The sequence below is a fragment of the Ascidiella aspersa genome, chromosome 4 (assembly GCF_963924565.1).
Source record: "Ascidiella aspersa chromosome 4, kaAscAspe10.2, whole genome shotgun sequence".
Taxonomy (NCBI): domain Eukaryota; kingdom Metazoa; phylum Chordata; class Ascidiacea; order Phlebobranchia; family Ascidiidae; genus Ascidiella; species Ascidiella aspersa.
In genome coordinates, this window is record NC_139450.1 from 15131951 (window position 1) to 15154883 (window position 22933).

Consider the following 22933-nt stretch of genomic DNA (forward strand, 5'->3'; position numbering starts at 1 on the left):
AACTAGGCCAAAATACAACTCACACTCAAACCAACTGTGCTAACAACAAATTCGTCAATACTGTGAGACAAGTCACGTTCGCAGTTTAGCACTAAAGTCTAGCGGAAACGAAGGCAACAATTTAAACAGACGGCGCGACATCTGTATCTCGCACGTAAGCGAAAAAGTTTTCCTGCATCGGCGATTCGGCTCTTAAATTGCCAATTCTCGAATTTTCTCCGGGTGGACCTTTCGTACAGCAGCAGTGGTGTGCACGGTAAATAAACTTAGTTTTGACTCGTACGAAGACGTGTTAACTGACCAAATGCAATATTTGTAGGTGCAAGGTTTACAAGCACTAATATATAAGTAAAATTGATATTCTATTTTACCCGATTGATATTACCGATATTTTTTCATCATTAAACAAATTACATTTTACTGTAGAGTTTTGGCTAGAAGTTTGTTAAAATACAACCAATTATTATGTTCAAAATCTTTGCGATTACAATTGTGTTTTGGGCAATGGCCTTGGAAAAAATAAATGGTGAATGGTTTTCATCACTTGGGCAAATGGAGGATTTGGTTTATGATGAACAGGAGTTACTAAACTCTCTTGGTGATTATATAAAAGCTGAACAGAACAAACTAGAAAGAATTAAAAGGTATGAAATTAAAGTCTGTATGCTTTTAATATGCCAAAGCTGTATTAGAAATGTATTAGTCCAAATTGACGTTTAACTAAGCCATATTATATATATGCATATAACATGTATTTACACAAAATGTAACTGCAGGTTGGCTAGTAAATTTCAACGGATTTCAAACCATGCCCAAACGAATATGGACAGATACCTTGGACATCCTGTAAATCAATATCGTCTGGTGCAACGTTTAGTATCAGAATGGACAGATCTTGAAAACCTAGTTATGGAAGATGTTTCTGAAGGTAGAACTATATCTATTGTATTGCAATATATATGTATGGTTTGTATATATGCTTAAGGTTAAGCATGACTTAAAACACCAAATTTCAAATATTTACATTCTTAAAGTTTTATTTTACCCACTCATTCAATCAGCTTGAATTACCATTTTGAGGTAATTCTTTGGCTAATTTTATGTTGTTACTAAAATAAAAACCTTCAGGAGGTTAACTCTGTGAGAGCCCCTTGGTGCTCTGCTAATGAAGTGGCACTCTCTTGGATCACTAAATTATGACTGGCGACCATTTTGGTAAGAGTAGTCCGGTGTTATAGCAATTTTGAGGAAACAACACTATTTTACTTTATATTGAAACCCTATCTTCAACAATGTCTTAGTTGGAAATGGTGATAGACAGTATATAATAATGCATATGGATATTATATATATAGTTGGGTTCCACTAGTTTGTAAATCCTATAACAGGGATGGCAAACCACTGACCCGCTGGTCACAAAGACCCACCACAGATACTTAATGACCCACTTGTCTCTCTAGAAATACTGAAATGATATCAATCATTTGCAGGGTAGGATAAATGTAAAAAAATAATTTTTCGTTAAATAGCACCAGGGCTGCTGAGTCGGACTCAAGATTCGAGTAAGATAACGTAAAACTACCAGAGTCCGACATGCATAGTACCAATTTTTAAAACTGATATGGCCACCCCCTTCTTATCGTGGGAATTTGAATTTGTAAATCGTCTCAAACCACTTCAAACGACGCAGAAGCTTTGCATAAAAAAGTCTTGCAAAAATTAGCATATAATTAAATATTTGAACCACTTGTGCATTTTGTAAGGTTGAAGATTGTGTTTGTGACCCGCGCAATGAAAAGGTTCGCCATCCCTGCCCTATAACATATATATAATCAATTAGTTAGAAGCTTATCTCTGTTGCCACTTATAGTAGTAAAACACGGTTTTCGTAATACAGAAATATGGTAACCGAAAAGGAAATATATATAGCTACATTGAATCAATGGAATCAAATCATTTACAAAGCATTTAATATAGTTGCCTATGATTGATTATTCACATGATTGGTTAATCACAGTGGGGTCTTACATTTTTAAGTCTGGTTTAATCACAGTTTAAAAAAAATGTTATGTAAACTTGTGTAGTTTTTCTTGCAAACCTGACAATGAAGAGGGAATATTTTCCTGATGATGAAGATGTGAGGGGCTCAGCCCTAGCTATCATGAGGCTTCAAGACACTTATAAACTTGACACACATGACCTTGCACAAGGAATAGTAAAAGGTTTAATTTTATATAAATTTTATTGCTAGGGTTATTTATTTATTGTATAATTATGTATGTATATGTTTACTAATATATAACCAATGTTGTAGGTTCGAAAGCCAGCCAAACCTTAACTGCTGCAGATTGTTATGATATTGGTAGAATTGCATATCTGGATAAAGATTATTATCACTGTGTCTTGTGGATGAATGAAGCATTGCGGAAACCAGATCTTAAAAATTTGTCTAAATTTGACATATTGGATCACCTTGCCTACTGTGTTGCCCAGGTAGATATTTTAGATAATTTATTTATTTTGTAGTTCATTGACACTTATGTATTAGCAAGGAAATGTGGAAAGGGCATATGAGTTGACAGCAGAGATGCTGGAAATCGATCCTCACCATACTCGTATTCAGGGAAATCATCGATTTTACAGGTTCAAACATTTTTTGTTTAAATATATAATATAATTATGTATGTCACCTTTAGGTTGTAAACTGTTCTTAGTTTAATTTTAGTTTTTGTTTGTAATAAAGATGTATATACATTAAGTTTGCCAATGTTTTTTTAATTCATATAGTTTAAAAAAAATTCTCTTGTTTGCAATAAGTGATGCCTGAACGTTGATCTAATCCTTTTTGCTTAATATTTTTTAAATCATGAATCGCATCAGTATTGATCTTTGATTTTTTATTATATGTTTTTCAAACTTTCGATATAATTTATACTCTTCCTTCTATTTAAAATTCCAACTTTTAATAGAAAACTAAAATTTTTGCAGAGACCAGCTTGGAGCCCATAAAAAAGGAGATAATGGAGATGAAAATACAGACTTCACTTCAACACTCACAAGACCAGAATCTCATGTAATACCAGAAAGGGAGTTATATGAGCGCCTGTGCCGAAAGGATAACATAACGATTGTAAGCAATGTTAAAAAAATTAGTAGATGTGTTCTTATTGTTGGATGCTTTTATATATATTCACAAAAGCATTCAAGCTCCTGTGCAAACGATGAACAAAATAATGGTAAACAATACTTTAAAATTAAGTATGTGTTTTCTGTGTTGGATGAGTTAAACCAGTTGTTCTCAACCGGGGTACTATGCCACTGTAGGGTGCCATTTTTAGATATTTCAAATTCTTTGGTATTCCAATTTTTTTCTCTTTGGTGAGCATCTTAAAACATATTTTGTGTACGATAAAAGTTCCAAAAAACTTCTTTTTTAACTTTGTTGCACAATTAATGTTCTGTTTCAATCTTGATTTTGTATCGTTACAGTTAACTACTCAACAAAAATGCGAACAAGGGTGTCGCCAACTATTTATAATTTCTGTAGGTTGCCGCAAGCCAAAAAAGGGTGTGAAACACTGAGTTAAACATATGCACAAAATCATTTTAACAATATCATTCACTAATGACGTGGCCTATTGAAAGATTTATCTGAAAACTGCAAATAAATACTTCACACCTTTTTCAATAACCTGACAGGCACCAAGTGTTCAACGACAGTTGAAATGCTACTACTGGACAAACAACAATAACCCTCGTCTCATTCTTTCTCCTGTAAAGCTTGAGGAACTTTGGCCATCTCCACATCTTGTGAGATTCCATGATGTTATTTCTCCCACAGACATAGACAATATAAAAGTTTTCGCAAAACCAAAGGTGTGCAATCAAATGTTAATATTAAAAAATTGCCATTTTTGTAAAATAACCTATACTAAACGACTTTTTTACCTATAATAAACGACTTAAAAAAAAACTTAAGAGGTTACACGTATGGATACTTTTTGTTAATAAACTGATATTTCTTATTCCCTTTTCAGTTAAATCGCGCAACTGTGCAAAACCCTCAAACTGGAACTCTTGAACATGCCCATTATCGAGTAAGCAAAAGTGCATGGATCCGAGACTGGGAAAACGAAGCTGTTGCCAGAGTATCACAACGAATTTTTGATCTTACTGGTTTATCAATGTCTACAGCAGAAGAGTTACAGGTAAAAACAATGTTACTTTGTAACAATGCTTTTTAGTGTCTATAAGGTTAGTTGGTGTTTATAAATACAAGAATGCATGATGTATTATTAATATTTATGTGCTTACTGATTTCTAGATTGCCAATTATGGTGTTGGGGGACAATATGAACCTCACTTCGACTATGCAAGGGTAATGTAACATTTATTTATATAATTTTATTATAATATATCAAAATTGGTACACATCTTTTCAGACTATAGGGGTTAATTTTATTTTTTTTTTACAAATTATATTATCAGCTCCTTTTGGCTATACCTTGGATTTTCATTTGATATCATGCACAAAAAAGTGGAAATTATAGACTAAATAATAATAATTTTTTTATATTTTTGGGGGATTTCACTGCAATAGAAAAGGGTGAATATCCTGTACTACTTTTTCTGTAGCTGTATTTCTGCCACTTTTAGGTTTGTCTCGAACACTGCCAGTTTTCTTAAATTTTAGCAACAAACCGACACCCAGTTTCTCTTGAATGTTCTTTGCACTTCCTTTGAACAGAACATAAAAAATTCAAATTTTTGGCGAACATGAAAAACAGCGTAAGCAAATCGTAGAAATAATATAGAAAATTGGTGGCTTTAAAGACCTCAAGAATGCTTGAGCTTCTAAGATCTTTGGCCAAGAAAAAATTATTTTGGCATTTCTTGTATAAATTTTTTTTAAGCTGAATCCCTGTTTATAATATTGGCTTGCGATATACCCAAATTTTGGAAAATTTGGCTTTGGAACACAGTGATTTGTCAAAACGTTTATCTGGTTCTACTGTAACAGCTCATGCATCAGTAAAAACCTCACTTTTTATTTAGCAACACTAACAAATAAAGCATAGCTGTTTGTGGCAACCAATTTGCCTGTCTCTTTAAGAAAACTCACAACCCATATTTTTTTGATTGTAAATGACAAAATCTGTGAAAAAACAGGCAAACCCATACCGTAAATCAAGAACAATTAATTTAGTATGTCAGATCCTATTATTCTCTTATTTGTTACAACTTAAAAGGAGTCACAATATTTTTTACATTTTTTAATAAACAAAAGTATTGAATATCAACTTAAAAGTTATCTTTTGTTTACTTCACATATAAAATCACCATAGTAGTAGCCAATTTGTGACATCATATTTAGTGAAAAATTTACGCACGAACATAGGCGTCTAAATGCAAAATGTATTACATTTTACAATTTTTTTAAAAACATTACAAACCTAACTAATTTTGCCCAGCGAATCTCAAATCAACAGACATATTAACTTAAACAAAAAATAAATAAATAAAACCACTAATATTTTCTGTGAAAAACTAATAATCTACTGCTTACATCAAAAAACGGTATTTACTCTTTAGCATTTGGTAAACAGTTGTGTATTTTGTAGGATTCTGATGCTGGTAAATTTGAACCTGAAATTGGTAACAGAATTGCTACATTTTTGGTTTATGTAAGTACTAATTCCTATTTTGATTTATTTTAACTATTGTGTAAATAAGATATTTGTTATATAAATTATATTCTATTTTAATACTTGTTGAATGAAGATTTAGATTTATACCCACAAAATTTAGCATGACATTAAAGAATTTCTAAACACCATTTTTAAACTCTTGTTTTCACGAGTTTTTGTTGCTTAAACTTTTTGTCGTTTTAACATTTGACAGCTAAGTGATGTGGAGTATGGCGGCAGTACAGTTTTTCTGTATCCGGAAATAGCTGTCCAGCCAATAAAAGGAAGTGCTGTTTTTTGGTACAATCTATATCCTTCTGGTGAAGGCGATGGGCGAACGAGACATGCGGCATGCCCAGTTCTTACTGGTGTGAAATGGGGTTGGTGTCTTATTAAATAACTGAAATTTTCATTAATCGTTCCAATTTTTGTGTTAGTGTGAAGACTGTGTTGCCAAAATATGTTTGTTCTACATAAGTTTTTTGTGTATAGCTTGTTTTTTTATTGTTTTTTTACTGCTAACTGGCCTAAACAATGTTTCTGTACCAAGATGAACTTTACGTAATGTTTATACGTATAAACAAAATAACATATTTATGCAAGTCATTTAGCGGAAGATAAAAAAAAGGATTTGAAATAGCAAACATTATAAATATAAAAGAGTAAAGCAATAACGGATTTCGTTGTGATACAGAATAGTCTAAACCAATTTAAATTATAGTCATCTCTGTTATTAAATAGAAAAAACTTTCCTTATTTTTGCAGTGGCCAACAAATGGATTCACGAACGAGACCAAGAGTTGATTCGATCTTGTGGCAAAAGAATAACGTCTGACAATCGCATTTTTTAACAAAGTTTCGTTTAGTTTTGCACATGTCTCTTTACACACAAAAAGCGCAGTATTGCTATACTTTTTTACATATAGTGCCACAGTAATAAATGTATTTTATACCTGCATGCTCGCCTTTTTTATAGTACCTATGCCAATATTGAAGTATCTAGCTAAAACGACGTTGCGTCATATTAATGCTGCTTGTTGCAATATGTGTAATTTTAAACAATCGTAAGTCAGTGACAAGGTTCGATTAGTTTTTGAATTGTTTTCGGATAATGAGGTACAATGCTTTTCACTTAAATTTGTTAGAACTGTTGTGCTTGCGTTATACTGCTCTTGAGTTGCCCATCATGACATTTACGATATACGATGCGAATTTGTAAGTGGACATTTATGAACTTGTTGTGGTGAGGCGTTAACCCAAGAAAGTTTTTGTTGCTTTTGTTCAAGTTGTGAGTTAATCACCTACTATGTCACGTTGCTACTGTTGTTACGTTGTTGCAAAAAAAATATTTGTTTGTAATAATAACAAACAAAAATATTTGTTTGTTATTATTTGTTTGACTGCACTGGCATGTATACGATAGGTAGATATGAGATTTTTGGCACAGATGTTCAGTTTGCCGTTTGATTTTTGCCGGGAACCAACCTGGGGTATGGCCTATTTTCGCCAAAATAGGACATATTTTTAAGCTTTGTAGTGGTGTACGAGCTTATGGCGCCATATAATGAATATTTGAAAAAAATGTGTTTACGTTTTAATGCTCTTTTTGAACTAGATCAGCGCTTCTTTACTGTTGCGCCGTGGAAAGCTGCCAAGTGCGTCGCGGACAAACGAAAAACGTATTCAAACATAATCGAAAAATATTTTTTAACCATTTTTTTTTAAATTTAACAAAAACAAGAAATTTAAAAGAAATACCGGTATACCAAAAATATCGCGCTCGCTTCGCTCGCCAGGTGTCCCCCAAATGGTTAACAAACACTAAAATAGATTTACTATAAAATTTAACGCGTTTTCTCAAAGTAGTTTTATTACACTTTTTTCAATAATAGTAGGGGGATGGCGACGTGTGGACTCGAATTTTAAACCAAGTATACGCTTTTTTAGCGAATTTGCGCCAAGACTTTACCGCCTCCTTAAAAGTAATTATAAACACGTTTTTAAAGTGCAAAAAATCCGAGGCCCACCTGATTAACAATTGTTATAAAGTTGTAATAACATAAAATCTCATTTAACATATGTTGTGCGGCCCGCAGAGACCTTTCTGAGTTTGCTTTTGGCCCGCGACTACTACACAAAGGTTGCCGACCCTTGTGTAAGGATTTGAATAACCTATCCAATGTTAGGATTAACTCTGCATAGAGTTTTGCTCATTTCAGCAACCTTATTTGGAAAAAAACAACTACAGTAACTTAAAAATTGCGAGAAGTGTCATGAAAGAACCACAGCTGACCACAGCAGACAACGCTATGGTTTTATTGTGACGTGGCCTCGGCGCTTTTTCGGTGGCTATGCGGTTGCTCTCGCCTTTTCGGAAAAAAGCAAGATGTGTAGACAATAGACATGGTAGCTTCTTTCAGCGATATTCTTCATACCGGGTCAAACTAGGAAACCGGCCCACTGTAGAGGCTAACCTTATTACTTTTTCGTGCTTTCAAAAGGTCTGTTTTTCGCGTTATTTTGCAGGAGTTAGTTTATTCGGCCAGCTGATGTTATTTTTACCTGAATTATGACGTCACGCAATGGTATACTTTTGTTACGTCATATCTGAAAAAATTGTGACGTCATATCTGAAAAAAATTCATGGCCCTCCCCAAACTGAAATCCTAGATCCGCGCCTGAGCATAAGATAAACAAAATGTAGGATTCCATCAAGCTGGCCTCTTAGAACTATTACATATTATGTTGTACGTCATTTGCTTGAGCCGCGTGTTATTGCCGATGATTTAAAAAGGTAATTTACCATGTTATTAAGTAATGTTACGGATAGCGTAATATCCTGGCTTGAGTGCTAAATAGTGTGTAACATCGTAAACATTTTAATTCTTTCTAAATAAAACATTTTAATTTATACAATCGTTAATTGCTATATACAGCATATATGTTGGTAATCCCTTGACTATTTTTTGCTTATTGTGCCTCGAATGGGTTGACTAAATGATTCCCACAAATGGAGTTAGAGTCTTTAGCCTGTCTGAAAGCAGCATTTAATCGGATGGCGTGTTAATAAATTGTCGCATTTATCTGCGTGACTGTGAAACATATAATTGTTCGTCTTCGCAAACTAAAATTTTACATTTTGTTGAAACAAAATTCCAAATAATGTGTGCTTATTTGCATTGAAACGAGTAAATACCCAACAGCTAAGAACGTCAAACATATTTTACGTAACGAAATACAGTGACATATATCGTTAGGGAACCACTCACTAACGTAAAACCTTGTTGTATAGCAGCCATTGTTCGCATGGCGTGATATTCAGCAAATACGCAATCCTGGTGTCATATTGCGTTCAACATAAGTAAAATCTCGATTAAAACTAAAAATTGGTTAGTATTGAAACCGCCGCATTAAATGAGAAATTTTGCGAACTCTACCTAAATTTTGCGCGGTAACAGACATCACGAAGTTTTTAAACATATATAAGTCTTAAGTTGGAAACATTAAAACTTTTTTCTATTAAAGCAATTAGTGTGTTATGACTTCAATTTGATTTGTAACGCTAAAAACCTGCGACAGTTATCGATCTAGAATTACTAACAAACGTTAAACTTTAAGTTATAGGATCAATTGTTTAGACTTGCGTAATATGCAAGCAATAATACCGGCCCCAACTGCGTCATACGTGAAAAAATCCATGAAAATAAAAATTGATTAACGGTGACCGGTTTACGACGGCGCTCGCTTACCTCCTTCAAAAAGTTATCTCCCAGCACCCGCCAGATAGGCCTAATATCCATCTAATTTTTACTCACCACACACAAAAAGGGACCTAGCCCCAGCAACCTCAACCCTAGAAAAATATTTCTGAACACCCGCTGAAAAGATTATTAATTTATGTTAAAAAATTTGCTTGACAGCCTTACCAAACAAAAATGAAAAGTATAACTTTTATAGTTTTGAGAAAGAATTGCTAAATGGCTAACTTAAGAATTTTTACATTTTTAAATTTTTTTTTGGTAAATTTCAAATTGAAAAATCCGGGACAATTTGGTTAACCAGCCGGGAGACCGGGACAAGACCTTAAAACCGGGACTGTCCCGGCGGGACGTATGGCAAGCCTACTAATATAACGGGACGTATGGCAAGCCTACTAATATAGGAAGTAAAAACTAAAAGCAATAAATAGAGTATAATTACTTTGATGACGTACCAAATCAATGTATTCAAAAACAATTAAAAATACATTTTATATTAAAGCTTAAATTGCAAAAAAGTAGGTAGGTGCCAATATAGAAAAGCTATCATTAACAACAGGTTAAACTAAAGAGAGGATTATATATTTAATATTGGACTAGAATTAGATAGTAGCGAAAATGCTTACTCGAAACGCTCACAGAAGTGTGTAAAATATGTAACCTACACGAGTAACAACGGCAAAAACGTGACACAATATTTAAAATGGTAAATGTATGCTTCGTCATCTGCACTGTGGTGACTCGTTAATTATGTCACCCTCGAGCTGTTAAACGCCAGCAATTAGACTGGAGTGACACTGCGTGAATAGAGACGCCACAAGATCAACTTAATTTTAAGTCAGTATTTTAAATATTGTGTCACCTATTCTGCGCAAAAAGGATTGGCCTAAATTTAATGATCTCTTTTAACATTTAACTAGAAAGTGAGATTTTAAATTTAATACCCTATGTTTTTCGCAACAGAATAAGATAATACTGGTACATTGTAGTCTTTGTTGTATAGATCAGGTGCGAATAATGGAATTTAATTAAATTGTAGTTTTTACTTCTGTGAGTGGCCTACTGTTTTAATTCAGAAAAGATAGTCATAGCCGAGATGTAAATAGTAAGATAACTTAATTTAGCTTGTTTTACTTATATTAAAACGTATTAGATTAACTAAAATGCCTTTACCTCAACACAGACTTGGAACAGAGAGTCGTTGCGACAGTCAATTACGAGGAGCGCCTCGCAAAATTTATTGCGAGTTTTGAAATTATAATAGTTTAACGTTTTATTTTTATGACGGGACATGACTTGAAGTTGACTTGCTCTAATTATGACTTGACTGGGACTTGACTTGCGCAACTGATGTTATTTATTCAAAAAGACTTGACTTGGACTTAAGTTATTTTACAAATAACTTGACTGGGACTTAAGTCATTTTAAAATGACTTGTTTACAACACTTTCAAATACCGACATTCGTTTTGCTTTCAAATCCTCTACCCGTAGTTTGTTTGCTGTTAACTGGCTGCCGGTGGATAGAAACCTTAGCTGATTCCGAAATCTCCTGTTTTGGAATAGCTGATTCATTTTTAAAAGCGAATAACATATCAAAAACCAGACGTGCGCACCAAGTCACGGCAGCATCCCTATATTATTTATTGTAAGAGGCGTGTCTCAAGGATAATAATGGATAGACATAAAAATTATACTCTAGCGTCTAGCCAATTCCGATTTCGGTACATGATATTACATTTAGAATGCACTGTGCTTTCTGCTTTGTTTGATTAAATATTTTACGGAACACAATTTTGCATTATATTTAAGTTTCGCAAAAACCCCAGTTTGCTTTTGCAGAGCTTCGTAAATATTCAAGAGAAAAGTCTGATTGAAACCAGGGCTGCGTAGTCGGTTAAAAATAACTCGAGTCCGACTCCGGCCAAAAAAATAAACCAGAGTCCGACTCCGGTCAAATGTGCAATTTCGTCGAGTCCCGAGTCCAGCCATGACTCTACAGCAGGGGTCAGCAACCTACGGCCCGCGGCCCGCCGATGTATTTTATCCGGCCCGCGGCCCGCCGATGTATTTTATCCGGCCCGCCGCCTCTTTGACAAAGTAGACACGAGTCCATTTCACATACTTTTTGACTATTTGAACTACGTAAGTGCGAAAAATTTTCGCGCTTCGCGCGAATGATCATCCTACGTCCGGTTTGTTTACGTTTTCATGCGCCGTGGAAAGCTGACAAATGCGTCGCGAAAAAACGGAAAGCCTATTCAAAAATATGTTACATATATTTTTTACATTTTTTGTTTTCGACAATAAAAGCTTGCAAGGAAATTACAAAAAATAACGGTATACCAAAAAAAATCGCGCTCGCTTCGCTCGCCAGGTGCGCCTTCGCTTACAACGCTTAATAAACACTGAGCTACATTAAATTTAAGTGTTATCGCGTTCCCTTAAAGTAGTTTATTACACGTTTCATAGTAGTATGGAAGACGAAATGTGAGGTCGAATTTTAAACCAAACAAACGCCTTTGTTTGCGCTTTGCTCAACACTTTACTGACTCTGTAAATGTAAATAAACACGCTTTTAAGTGCAAAAAATATCCTAGGTCCGCCAAATTCAAATTTGTTCTAACATTTCAATGACACAGTTCTTAGTTATTATTTTGTGCGGCCCGCAGAGACTTTTCTGAGCTTGGTTTGAGCCCGCGACTAGAAAAAGGTTGCCGACCACTGTTCTACAGCATGCATTCCGCCAATTTACGTAACTAAACAACGTGGATATTCAGTAATCAACTTATATGGCTGTCGTATAATTCATTCACTCACAATACCTGGTTGGAAATTGGTACACCATATGCTATTTCACCTTTACAATTTCCATTTTGCGGGGATAGCAGTCTTAAAATTTGGTACACTACTACGCATGCGCATGTCGGACTCGTGACTCGGGTAGTTTTATGTGGCATTACTCGAGTCCCGAGTCCCACTCCAGCAAAACAAACCGACTCCTCGAGTCCCGAGTCCAACTCCGACTCCGCAGCCCTGATTGAAACTTATGATAGACTGTCTAGGTCTCTAGGAAATCAAAGTTTTTCCAATCCACATTCCTTGTGTGTCATTTTTATGGTGCTGTTTTGATGCAATCATTATACACCCCATCGTCTGTCAAGACGTTTCGCGAGTACCGCCGTCATTTCTGGAAACACATATTTTAAAAAACAATTGCTTAAATAAGGCATGGACGAAAAAATAATTATTTCCATTGTTGGACAACAGGTATGAGTTTTAAGTGGGACAAGTAATATACCTAATTAGGAATTTTTTTATTAACTAAAATGTTGCTTTTTAGATAAATCGTTTTTTAGCTTAATTTCTTGGTATAGTTTTTTTTTCTAATTTTATTGGCTGACATTATCATAAATGAATTGTTCTTTATTTAACAAATTGCATGTGTCGTTACAAATGTATTTTGCCCGGCATGCTTCTTTGATTTATCACTTAATTATATCTTTTTTACTTTCAGATTTTTTGATCTTTTGATTACTAAGTTATATATATATACAAAATTGCGAGATTTCGATATATCGTGTATAGTTGCTTAATTACTACATATGCGACTACAAAGCAAAGGCACAAGCAGGATTTTTATATTTTTTTGTGTATGTTTAAATCAGAAGACGAAAAATTTAACGTCTGCTATGGGGTAATTTTGAAAATATGTGAAGTTTCGACAACCGATGACGTCAGTATGACGTCATAATTCGACTATAGATGTAAACTATTCCAGAAAACAAAAACGTAAAATCAAATCTATTAAAGTGAATAGAATGGGGTGATATTTTGAATGAGCAAAAATTCCCATTCTAAGCATGACGCCATCAAAACGATAAATAGCAATAACTTTAAAAGTATACGCCATAAAATTAAAAAAATGTTTTGTCTGGGTTTAGACAAGGGTGGTTTAAACCTTTTTTTGGCTGTTTAGGTCTTCTTATCCCGATGATTATGTATTAGTCCTAGTTTGGTCTTATTCTGACGACGACATTAATGCTATATAGGTCTTATTGCTCGAGTCCCCTGGCCTTAGTTTCGCTATTTTTCGCTTTGTTTGGGAAAAAACAGAAACAAGTGTTTATTAACTGATTTGTGTTATTTGGCATCTTCCGGACGAAGGAAAGCCGCATTTTAGATTTTCAATTATCCGCCATTACCATTCTGTGTAAATTCACCAGACCATATAACCCATGGTTTCAGACCCTCAAAATTGTTTTTCAATGGCGTAGAACAAGCCTTTTTTTTTAAATACTGCCTATTTTGCTTCCTCAATGGTTTCTATATCCTGAAACACTGCCTTCCCTGATTCTTGCACTGTACGTATTTTTTAAGTCCTTGATACAGCGATTTGTGAAAAAATCAACCGATTTTTTTTCTGTATGGAGTTTTTTATGTTGTTCTAGTTCCGTTTATAGTAACATTACGGTAAACCACTTAGCCAAGATTGCTATGAAGCACACTAGCTGAATGAAACAACATTTTATGTTACTCATTTGTCCCAGTGTAGAAATTAATTGGCTACCCCTGACTTAGACATATTAATTTCCGTTTCAAAAAACATTTTTTTTACATTTTCAATTTTAAACAAAGTTTTTAATTGCAAGTGCTTCGCCACCTTATTTTTTTCACAAACCTAGACGAATATATAACATAAAGAAAATGACACCGACGCCTTCACACAAAATTTACAATGAGATTGAGTAGGAACAAAAGCAAACAATGGAATACCACTATATCTCGCAAATTTGACAAGGTAAAAAAGCTGCCAAATGCGATGTTTTATATTTCGTTATCTGTAGACCACTTGCATTTCTGTTAGTATGTGCAAGAGAACAGAACTTCTTTTTTCAGCCTAATGTCTTTAATAATCTGTTTTTGTGAGTTTGATCTGATACCTGTTGGATAACACATTACAACGTCAACATCATATTTGGGCTTCAACGTTAGAATCCTCGGAAGGCAAACTGAAATCGAAAAAAAGGTTTTACATTACAGTTAGCTTATTCTGCTATAACCAAACTATCCAGTCCCAAACTTATTTTTGTTTGGCGTAAAAATTTACGGCCATAACTATTTTAACAAACCTAGCCTATAATTACAAACAAAAACAGATTTGCAAATTATATTTTGGATTTTTCTTACAGTAATAACTACCTGCTCATGTCATCGAGTTCGTGTGATTCATTGACGCGAACGCTACCTCTCGGAGGAATATCAGGTGTTTGGTAAACCATTTCCTAAATGTAAAGTAAGTTTATACCCAACAAAATTTACGTATTTGCGTACAAATTTTGCATACGTAAAAGTAGACAAAAATGCTAAATAGCCTGTGCTGCGTCAGAAAAAGTCTAACAATGCAATTTATATTATTGTAGCAAAGTTTATCTTAATGCGTTCTTCTTAACAACCCCCTTTAAGTCTCGTTATCACAAATACCATTGTCTCCAACAGACTTGGACAATAAGACAGTTCTATTTTGTAATTTAATGAATTAATTAGAGCTAATTCTAATTCTAATTCTAATTAATTTAATTTAATTTAATTTGTGAATTGCTTGTGGGCTCTAATTCTAGTTCAAATCTAATTCAGATTTACCAAAAATGCTACTTTGTCCAACGGCATTTAGAAATTTGAAATGAAACTCTTTGGATAAAACGACTTGTATTATGTAATTTTTACAGTCGAAAAGACATATGCCATGCTGATAGGGCATAAAAATTATCACAAATATTTATCATTTACATTCTTATTAGAATAATTCGCGATTTAAATGAAATCGATCGTGAATAATCAAATGTAACTCTAGGTATTTGTAATTCTAATCTAATTCGAAAAACTTTAAAAATGATCAAATTCTAATTTTAATCTAATTTGGAAAGTCTGAAATGCTCTAATTTTATTTATAATCTAATTTTAATACGCTGTAATAAATCTAGTTGTCCAAGTCTGGTCTCCAAAAACAAGTCTAAAAATTATTGGTAAACAAAATATTTTAGACATGACGTTCCAAGATTACGTAAAACTAAGTAGGCTTACAAATAACCTGCATGGTGTGATCAATTAAATTAGTTATTATTATTGAACATAAATGTTTCTCACCTGAAAATAGGTTGAAGCTGTGTTAGGCATTGTTTTAGTTTGATTTTCATTCTGTTTAAATTTTGTAGCATAAGGATACAAATATTTAAAAACAAAACTTACATTTTTATTGTAGTGCCTACTAACTTTAAATATAGATCTGGTTAGTTTCGGGTTAATTGTAAATAGCATTGGTATTGTGTTGGTAGTTTACTAACCTCGTAGTAATTTGACAACGTATACGTGCGTTTTTTCGCACCAGACGATTTCTGCAAAACAAGGTTAATAGAGTATTTAACAATTTTGTCATATAAGTCACACCGACTAATACGTAAATGTTTATGACGGTTTATGGATATACTCCTTGATTTGAGTGTTGTAACCACTCTTTAAGGTTAATGGAATGATGCTGGAAACGCAATTAAAATAATGTGGTCTATTATTAAAGCAAATATTAATTCTATATTAGGTGTACTTAGCTTAGCTAGTTTATGCTAGTAGGAGGTGTTATCTCCAAGAAGTCGAACCCTTTAACTATTTTGGTTCAGGTTCAAGACGGGTTCAAGGTTTTTCAGAATCCGGTTTTGTTACGGTTCGAAACAATTTAAAAGTTATAATGTAGCTTCGGTTTATCAAAGTTTTTTCAAAGCCGGTTTATAAAGTTCGAGTTCAAAACAAATGTCTAACTTAAAACTGATAATCTTTATCTTAAATGAAAATATTTCGTGTTTAATCTAAGTTTCATCATGTAAAAAATAAAAAAGAGGTTTTTATTTGATGAAAACGCAAAACATTTTAAATAAGCCGTTTTTCAAAGAATGGACATTAATTTGCTTCCATCGTTCGAGTGCTATTGTTTTTGCATTAATCGCTTTTTTGTCATTGCCTATAAAGCGGTTTAAAGAGACAAACAAAATGCTTTATAGTGGTCTGCTCTTTTACACGTATATTGTCGCTATTACCAGAGAAACAAGTGGTCAATTAAAAATTTGTTGTAGGAAGCTTTGTGACATGCGGGTCATTGGTTCGCCATCCCTGTCGCATACGGTCGGTTTCTCTCTCACTGGCGTCTTTATCGCCTCATATTTACTTAGTTATCAAGTTATAAACTATAGCACCATGCTGGATTAAAACGCTTTTTGACACATTCTGAATGGGTTAAGATTCGAGTGTCCCCCAAATATTAGTTTCAGTTACGTTTAGACTCATTTTTTCTAAAAAATCGGTTTAAGTTCAGTTACTGTTCTGGCGATCTTAGCTTAAAAGCTGTTCAAACATTTTTTGTTTCGACTCTTTTGTTATGTTTCTGACGAAGGAGTTTAAAATATATACCGTATTTTACGGACCATAAGGCGCACCCGATTATAAGGCGCAATGTCAATAAATTGCTGTGATTAGTTTTTTGTTCATACATAAGGCGCCCGATCAATTTATCCAAATCGCCCGGGCGTCGAGACGGGGATGCTAACATTTTTTGCACAATGTGCGCAAAAATGTGCACGCCAAAATGTGCAAAAATTGTGCGCACATTTTAAAAGGGCTTTAAAAATGTGCGCACATTTTTAACAGCCTTCAAAAAAGTGCGCACTTTTTTTAACAATGTGCGCACATTTTAAACAATGTGTGCACATTTTGAACTGCCATCAGAAATGTGCGCACCTTTTTAACAATTTGCGCACATTTTGAACAGCCTTCAAAAATGTGCGCAATTTTTTTAACTATGTGCGCACATTTTGAAGAGCCTTCAAAAATGTGCGCACCTTTTCAACAACGTGCGCACATTTTGAACTGCCTTAAAAAATGTGCGCAACTTTTTAACAATGTGCGCACATTTTGAACTGCCTTAAAAATGTGCGCACCTTTTTAACAACGTGCGCACATTTTGAACTGCCGTCAGAAATGTGCGCACATTTTTAAGTTAGAAGTCTAACTCTAACTCTAACTCTAACTCTAACTCTAACTCTAACTCTAACTCTAACTCTAACTCTAACTCTAACTCTAACTCTAACTCTAACTCTAACTCTAACTCTAACTCTAACTCTAACTCTAACTCTAACTCTAACTCTAACTCTAACTCTAACTCTAACTCTAACTCTAACTCTAACTCTAACTCTAACTCTAACTCTAACTCTAACTCTAACTCTAACTCTAACTCTAACTCTAACTCTAACTCTAACTCTAACTCTAACTCTAACTCTAACTCTAACTCTAACTCTAACTCTAACTCTAACTCTAACTCTAACTCTAACTCTAACTCTAACTCTAACTCTAACTCTAACTCTAACTCTAACTCTAACTCTAACTCTAACTCTAACTCTAACTCTAACTCTAACTCTAACTCTAACTCTAACTCTAACTCTAACTCTAACTCTAACTCTAACTCTAACTCTAACTCTAACTCTAACTCTAACTCTAACTCTAACTCTAACTCTAACTCTAACTCTAACTCTAACTCTAACTCTAACTCTAACTCTAACTCTAACTCTAACTCTAACTCTAACTCTAACTCTAACTCTAACTCTAACTTAAAAATGTGCGCACCTTTTTGAAGGCAGTTTAAAATGTGCGCACATTGTTAGAAAAAAGTGCGCACCTTTTTGAAGGCAGTTTAAAATGTGCGCACATTGTTAGAAAAAAGTGCGCACATTTTTGAAGGCAGTTTAAAATGTGCTCACATTTTTTGCACATTTTTGCGTGCACATTTTTGCGCACATTGTGCAAAATAACGCCACGTCCCCTGTTGCGGGCGTCTAAAGCACGCTGAGGCCTCCACAAAAAAGCCGAGTCTTCAGCCTCGTGGTAAACCGCTTTGCTCTTTCTCCTACTCCTCCCACTTTTTCTCCGCGCTCCTCTTTTTCGTCCATCGGTACTGGTTTTGAGTGTAGGCAATAAAGCGTTACCGTACTTGATTCATACATTAGGCGCATCGGCTTATAAGGCGCACGATTAATTTATGAGAAAAAAAAAGGATTTATTGCGCTTTTGGTCCGTAAAATACGGTAAATATTCTATACTACTTTCGGCTGTCTATATTGTTTACAATTCCGCTGTAGTTAGTGTTGCCTGATACGTACTTTTGTGTGTTCTCAGTAGTCCTCAGTAGTTCTGCAGGGGCTACTTTTTTGGCCGCGCACCATTTGAGTCAAATTTGCTTTGCGAAACTCCCTCCCCCCCATAGAACTAGCCAGAGGCGTAGCGAGGGTATTTTGCACCCGGGGGCAAACTATAAATTCGGCGCCCCCTCCTCTATGTTACATCATATTTTCTATGAAATTAACATAATAACCCCTACTTCATACGGAAAAATTTAATTTTAGTAGAAGAATGTATTTAAAGAAAAAGCGTTATACAAACTACAGCATATGACTCACTCAGTCACTGTCAAACATGAAATGATTTACATAGTCTACAATAGATAGATTTATTGTTCTTGATTTCACTGTCGCAAACTGGTCAATCACGTCATTGAAATGTGTTGTTTCCAATGTTTCTCTTTCAACGCTAAGAATAGCAAGATCACTAAGAAAATCCTGTCCCAAGCCGATCAAATAGATTCTTTAAAACGCGCACAATTTCTTCTTCTGATAAAAGTCATACATCTTTTGCCAGTTCTCCAGGCATTCTCTTACGTCGCCTGTTTCTTCTGGAAATACCCCAGATCGAACATTTTGTTTGGACCTGTTTTACAGCAGCTCGGCTCAAACCATCACGAAACGAGTCTTGGCTTTTGGCGCAGATGTGTCGATTGCAGTTTTACGTAGTTTTTATTAATCTTGTCGACTATTTTACATCTAGGTTTGTTTTTTGTCAGCGAAGTGCATCGAAGTAACAAACAAAAATATATAATACTTTGTGTTTTTCTATGGTGAGGAATTGACAGTGTTTGTGCCTATAAGGGTGCCAAGCAATTCTTAGGGGGGCGCGAGCTCTAGTTCAATGTTTAACTTTATGCAGTGATTTTAATGGTTTAGTTTGGTGTTCATTCTGTTTTTTTATGATATCCTATACTGTACAATAAAATTACACGTGTAGATGACTGAAAACATTGTTCCTGGATTTGCAATTTGCGAGCTTCGCTACTAAATAATTTTTAATAGTTTTTCAGTTGCTGGAATATGATTGCTACATTTTACGACCAATTACGACTATGATTTGTCGGAACAATATGGTATAGTTGTAAGTTGTGCAATTGAGTTGGGCACCACAACTACGCCTGTACAAACTCTGTTTTTTGCCCAACTTTACGATTAAAACTTAAAAAAAGGTCTCTTTTATTTACTTGTTTTTTCCTGTTTCGTTGACAATTGTTTTTAGCACAAAGTCTCTGTGAGTACCTTTGCATGTTTTGCGAAGATATAACGTGCATAGAAGATATAACAGTCCTATGCAAATTATAGTTTGGCTAACTTATAGATAAACGATAAAAGTTATGCCCCATTCCAACTATTTTATGTTAACAGGCTAAAAACATGCACGGAGACACGAACCTGTTTTAGCTATTTTAACCAAATAAACTCAATATTTTCAGTTTATTTGGTTGAAACTGAACATTCATCCAACGATACACTTTACTATTTTTTATGTTGTCTAACTAATATGTAATTCAAAAATACGCAATTGGTTGTTGTAGGGGGGCGCAAAGCGCAGACAATTACCAAGGGGGCGCGGTTTAATAAAGGTTAAAAAACACTGAGCTAGACGAAACCAGCTGCACGCAGAATCAGTATTTTGGCTGCTGTGAATGGCTGGCAACAGCATCAGTATGAGTGGCGTATCAGATGACGTCTGCCACGCAGCCGCTGAAGCGATCTTGCTTATGATCGTTTTTTGCTTGTTGTGAAAAATTTCTAAGCCTCATTTTGGCGCCCCTGTACCTTGGCGCCCGGGGACATATGTACCCTCCACCCCCCGCACCCCCCTAGCTACGCCTCTGGAACCAGTTATTTTTTTAGTTTGAAGTTAATTCGTACGAGAGTTTATCGTTGTATACGCGTTTGACAATATACGCGTTTGACGTTTTTTAGTTATTCTGGACGTTTCACAATATAAAAATTGAAAGTAGCTCAACAGAACATTAAAGGAACAGGGACAGGTTACAGATTTCTGTTTGATGGGGGATATGACATTTATTCAAATTCCATATTTTATGAAATCACGCTATGACGTGTTTTTGTTACTTCATACTTAGATGACCACAAAAATGCTTAAGTTAATAAGCATCGCGATTTTACCCCAAAATAGGGTAAGCCTTGATATTGAAAAATGAAAAATAACTTCTAAGTGTTTTTGGGTGTATCAAAACTTAAGTATGTTGACATCATTGTAATAAAACTTACAAGCCATCCAACTTCGATTGTTCCTTTTTTTGTTTTGTACCGTTTCGCGAAGCATATCGCTCCAATAAAGATAAGAATGACAACTTCCCCAACGAGAAATAAGACGAAAACAAACAACCATGCTGCATAAAAAAATATAGAGATAGAAAAGTTGTATAACGTTAGACTACCTATAGCCTGTTTCACGCTTTTCTACTTTTAACTTTTCAAAATAACGTTTTTAGTTTTCGTCAGCAATGTAAACTAAAGTACAGTAACTTGGATCTACTACGTTTAATTGTGCTTCTAGAATGAATGAGCACCATAAAACCTTTTTAAAACTTTGCCTAAGCCCTAAATGTTTCTAAATTTTAAGAGAACATAAACATTTAATAGCGTTCGATAAACAATGCAAATATAGCCTATACTATTTATCTCCTAAGAACTTTAACTTATTTAAAAATAGGTATTTTAAACTATAATCGCAACTTATTGTGGTTGTTGCTAAAATATATCAATGTAATAGTGGTCCGAAAATTATTATATTTAGGCAATTTTCAACCTTCATGTTAGTTGTATTGCTTACGATTGTTGCACGATGCTCCATCGAACCCAAAACCGCAAGAACAGCTATCATTTGTTTCGCTGCACCATCCGAAAGGAAAATTACAGTTTGCATCTGAGACACATCCATAATCTGTTCAAAATAAGGATACCTTGGCAGGGTGGAGATTATGCATATTTTTATTAAACGTTATATGATCATCAAGTCATAATACTGTTTAAACCGGAATAAGTTCTAAATCCGGAACAAAACCTATAAAGATGGTCAGAATCAGGCCAATACCATATTTTGCCTCACCCCAAACCCCGCCCCCCAAGTACATCACTAACTTCCTTGGTCCGATGAATTTAGGACTTGTTCTGACGATTAAGTTCATCTTCTGTTGTGGATGTCACTGTGTATTTGACTTTATTATATCATTGGTATTAATCTTACGTTTTTTTAGATTTTTCTTGTTTAGGTATTGTTGCTTTTTAGGTCTCATTGTGTGTTCCTGTTTAAGTTTAGTTTAATTTGAAGCTATAGTTTAGTTCAGTCATAAACACTGATTTATAAACTGAAACCTGTACACAAACAAACCTCAAACTAACTCATCTAGTAATAGTTGCAGATTAACGAAAATATTTAAATACCTTGCGCTTGTTTGCCTATAGAAAAACTAGGGCAGATCTTCCAGAGGGGTAAATTATTTCCGTCCGCAACATATTTTCAATAACAGAGTTAATATTATTGCATAATTACCGACAGAAATATTTTTCGAATGCAAATGTAAACCAAACTTTTGTATCCGGCCGGCGATCTTTTTTTTTAGATATCCGGCCGGCAATCGCCAAACATTTATCGGGTTCTTTATAAAAAAAAAGTGATGGCTGTATTAGCAAGTGTTCGATGCGTAGAACACTATGTGACCCCCTTTAAAATTAGGCACCCTTGCCGATTATGTCTACTAGGAAGCAAATCCAGTCGAGCATTAATGGATTACGTTTTGTCTTTAAGGTTTATTCATATAAATGTTTCCGTTGCCAACAACTTCTTTCGTTTAATTACCATCTAGGAATGAAAAAAGTCAAATGAGACGATGATAATAATGTATGAATTGCTGTCAGAGGTCGACTGTGCATAATATAGATAACCACTGATTTAGCACTTGTTGTAGCAAAATGGTTAATGTCAAACTAGCAATTTACCCATGTAATCAATCTACACTTTAATGGTTAATATCAGATTAAGGATTCCTCGTAGGAAAAACTGTAAATCATGAATTTCCGTTTTGCCTGCTTTAGTTTTTATATTCTTCGATTTTTCTATAACGTGTTTGTACTGATAATAAATTGACTTACAGCCTTTCTTATCTCTTCGCGAACCATCTTTCATTACGAAATAATGGCATCATACTTTCCTGTGAGGATATCAACAATTACGGCGTATTATAAGTTCCTTTAGCATTTTTAATCAGGTTTCTTCGCATGAGAGTCAACAGATG

At 34.5% G+C, this 22933-nt stretch overlaps 1 protein-coding gene across 1 annotated transcript; it reads left to right on the plus strand.

Moving 5' to 3' along the window:
* The first annotated feature begins 48 nt into the window (after positions 1 to 48).
* Positions 49 to 6645, plus strand: LOC146148128 (prolyl 4-hydroxylase subunit alpha-1-like). The gene is made up of 13 exons (XM_083386456.1): positions 49 to 256; positions 427 to 644; positions 777 to 928; positions 2085 to 2222; positions 2315 to 2493; positions 2549 to 2643; positions 2989 to 3130; positions 3700 to 3876; positions 4038 to 4208; positions 4325 to 4378; positions 5622 to 5684; positions 5902 to 6067; positions 6453 to 6645. Exons 2-13 carry the CDS (start codon positions 466 to 468, stop codon positions 6536 to 6538), a joined length of 1602 nt encoding a protein of 533 aa, XP_083242582.1. The 5' UTR covers positions 49 to 256; positions 427 to 465; the 3' UTR covers positions 6539 to 6645.
* The last annotated feature ends 16288 nt before the right edge of the window (positions 6646 to 22933 follow it).

Bases quoted from the DNA above. Each gene is read 5' to 3' on its own strand.
- LOC146148128 (XM_083386456.1), top strand. From the start codon at position 466: ATGTTCAAAATCTTTGCGATTACAATTGTGTTTTGGGCAATGGCCTTG. The intron at 2,494-2,548 runs GTAGATATTTTA...CTTATGTATTAG, and splicing joins TTGCCTACTGTGTTGCCCAG to CAAGGAAATGTGGAAAGGGC. The intron at 3,877-4,037 runs GTGTGCAATCAA...TTCCCTTTTCAG, and splicing joins AAGTTTTCGCAAAACCAAAG to TTAAATCGCGCAACTGTGCA.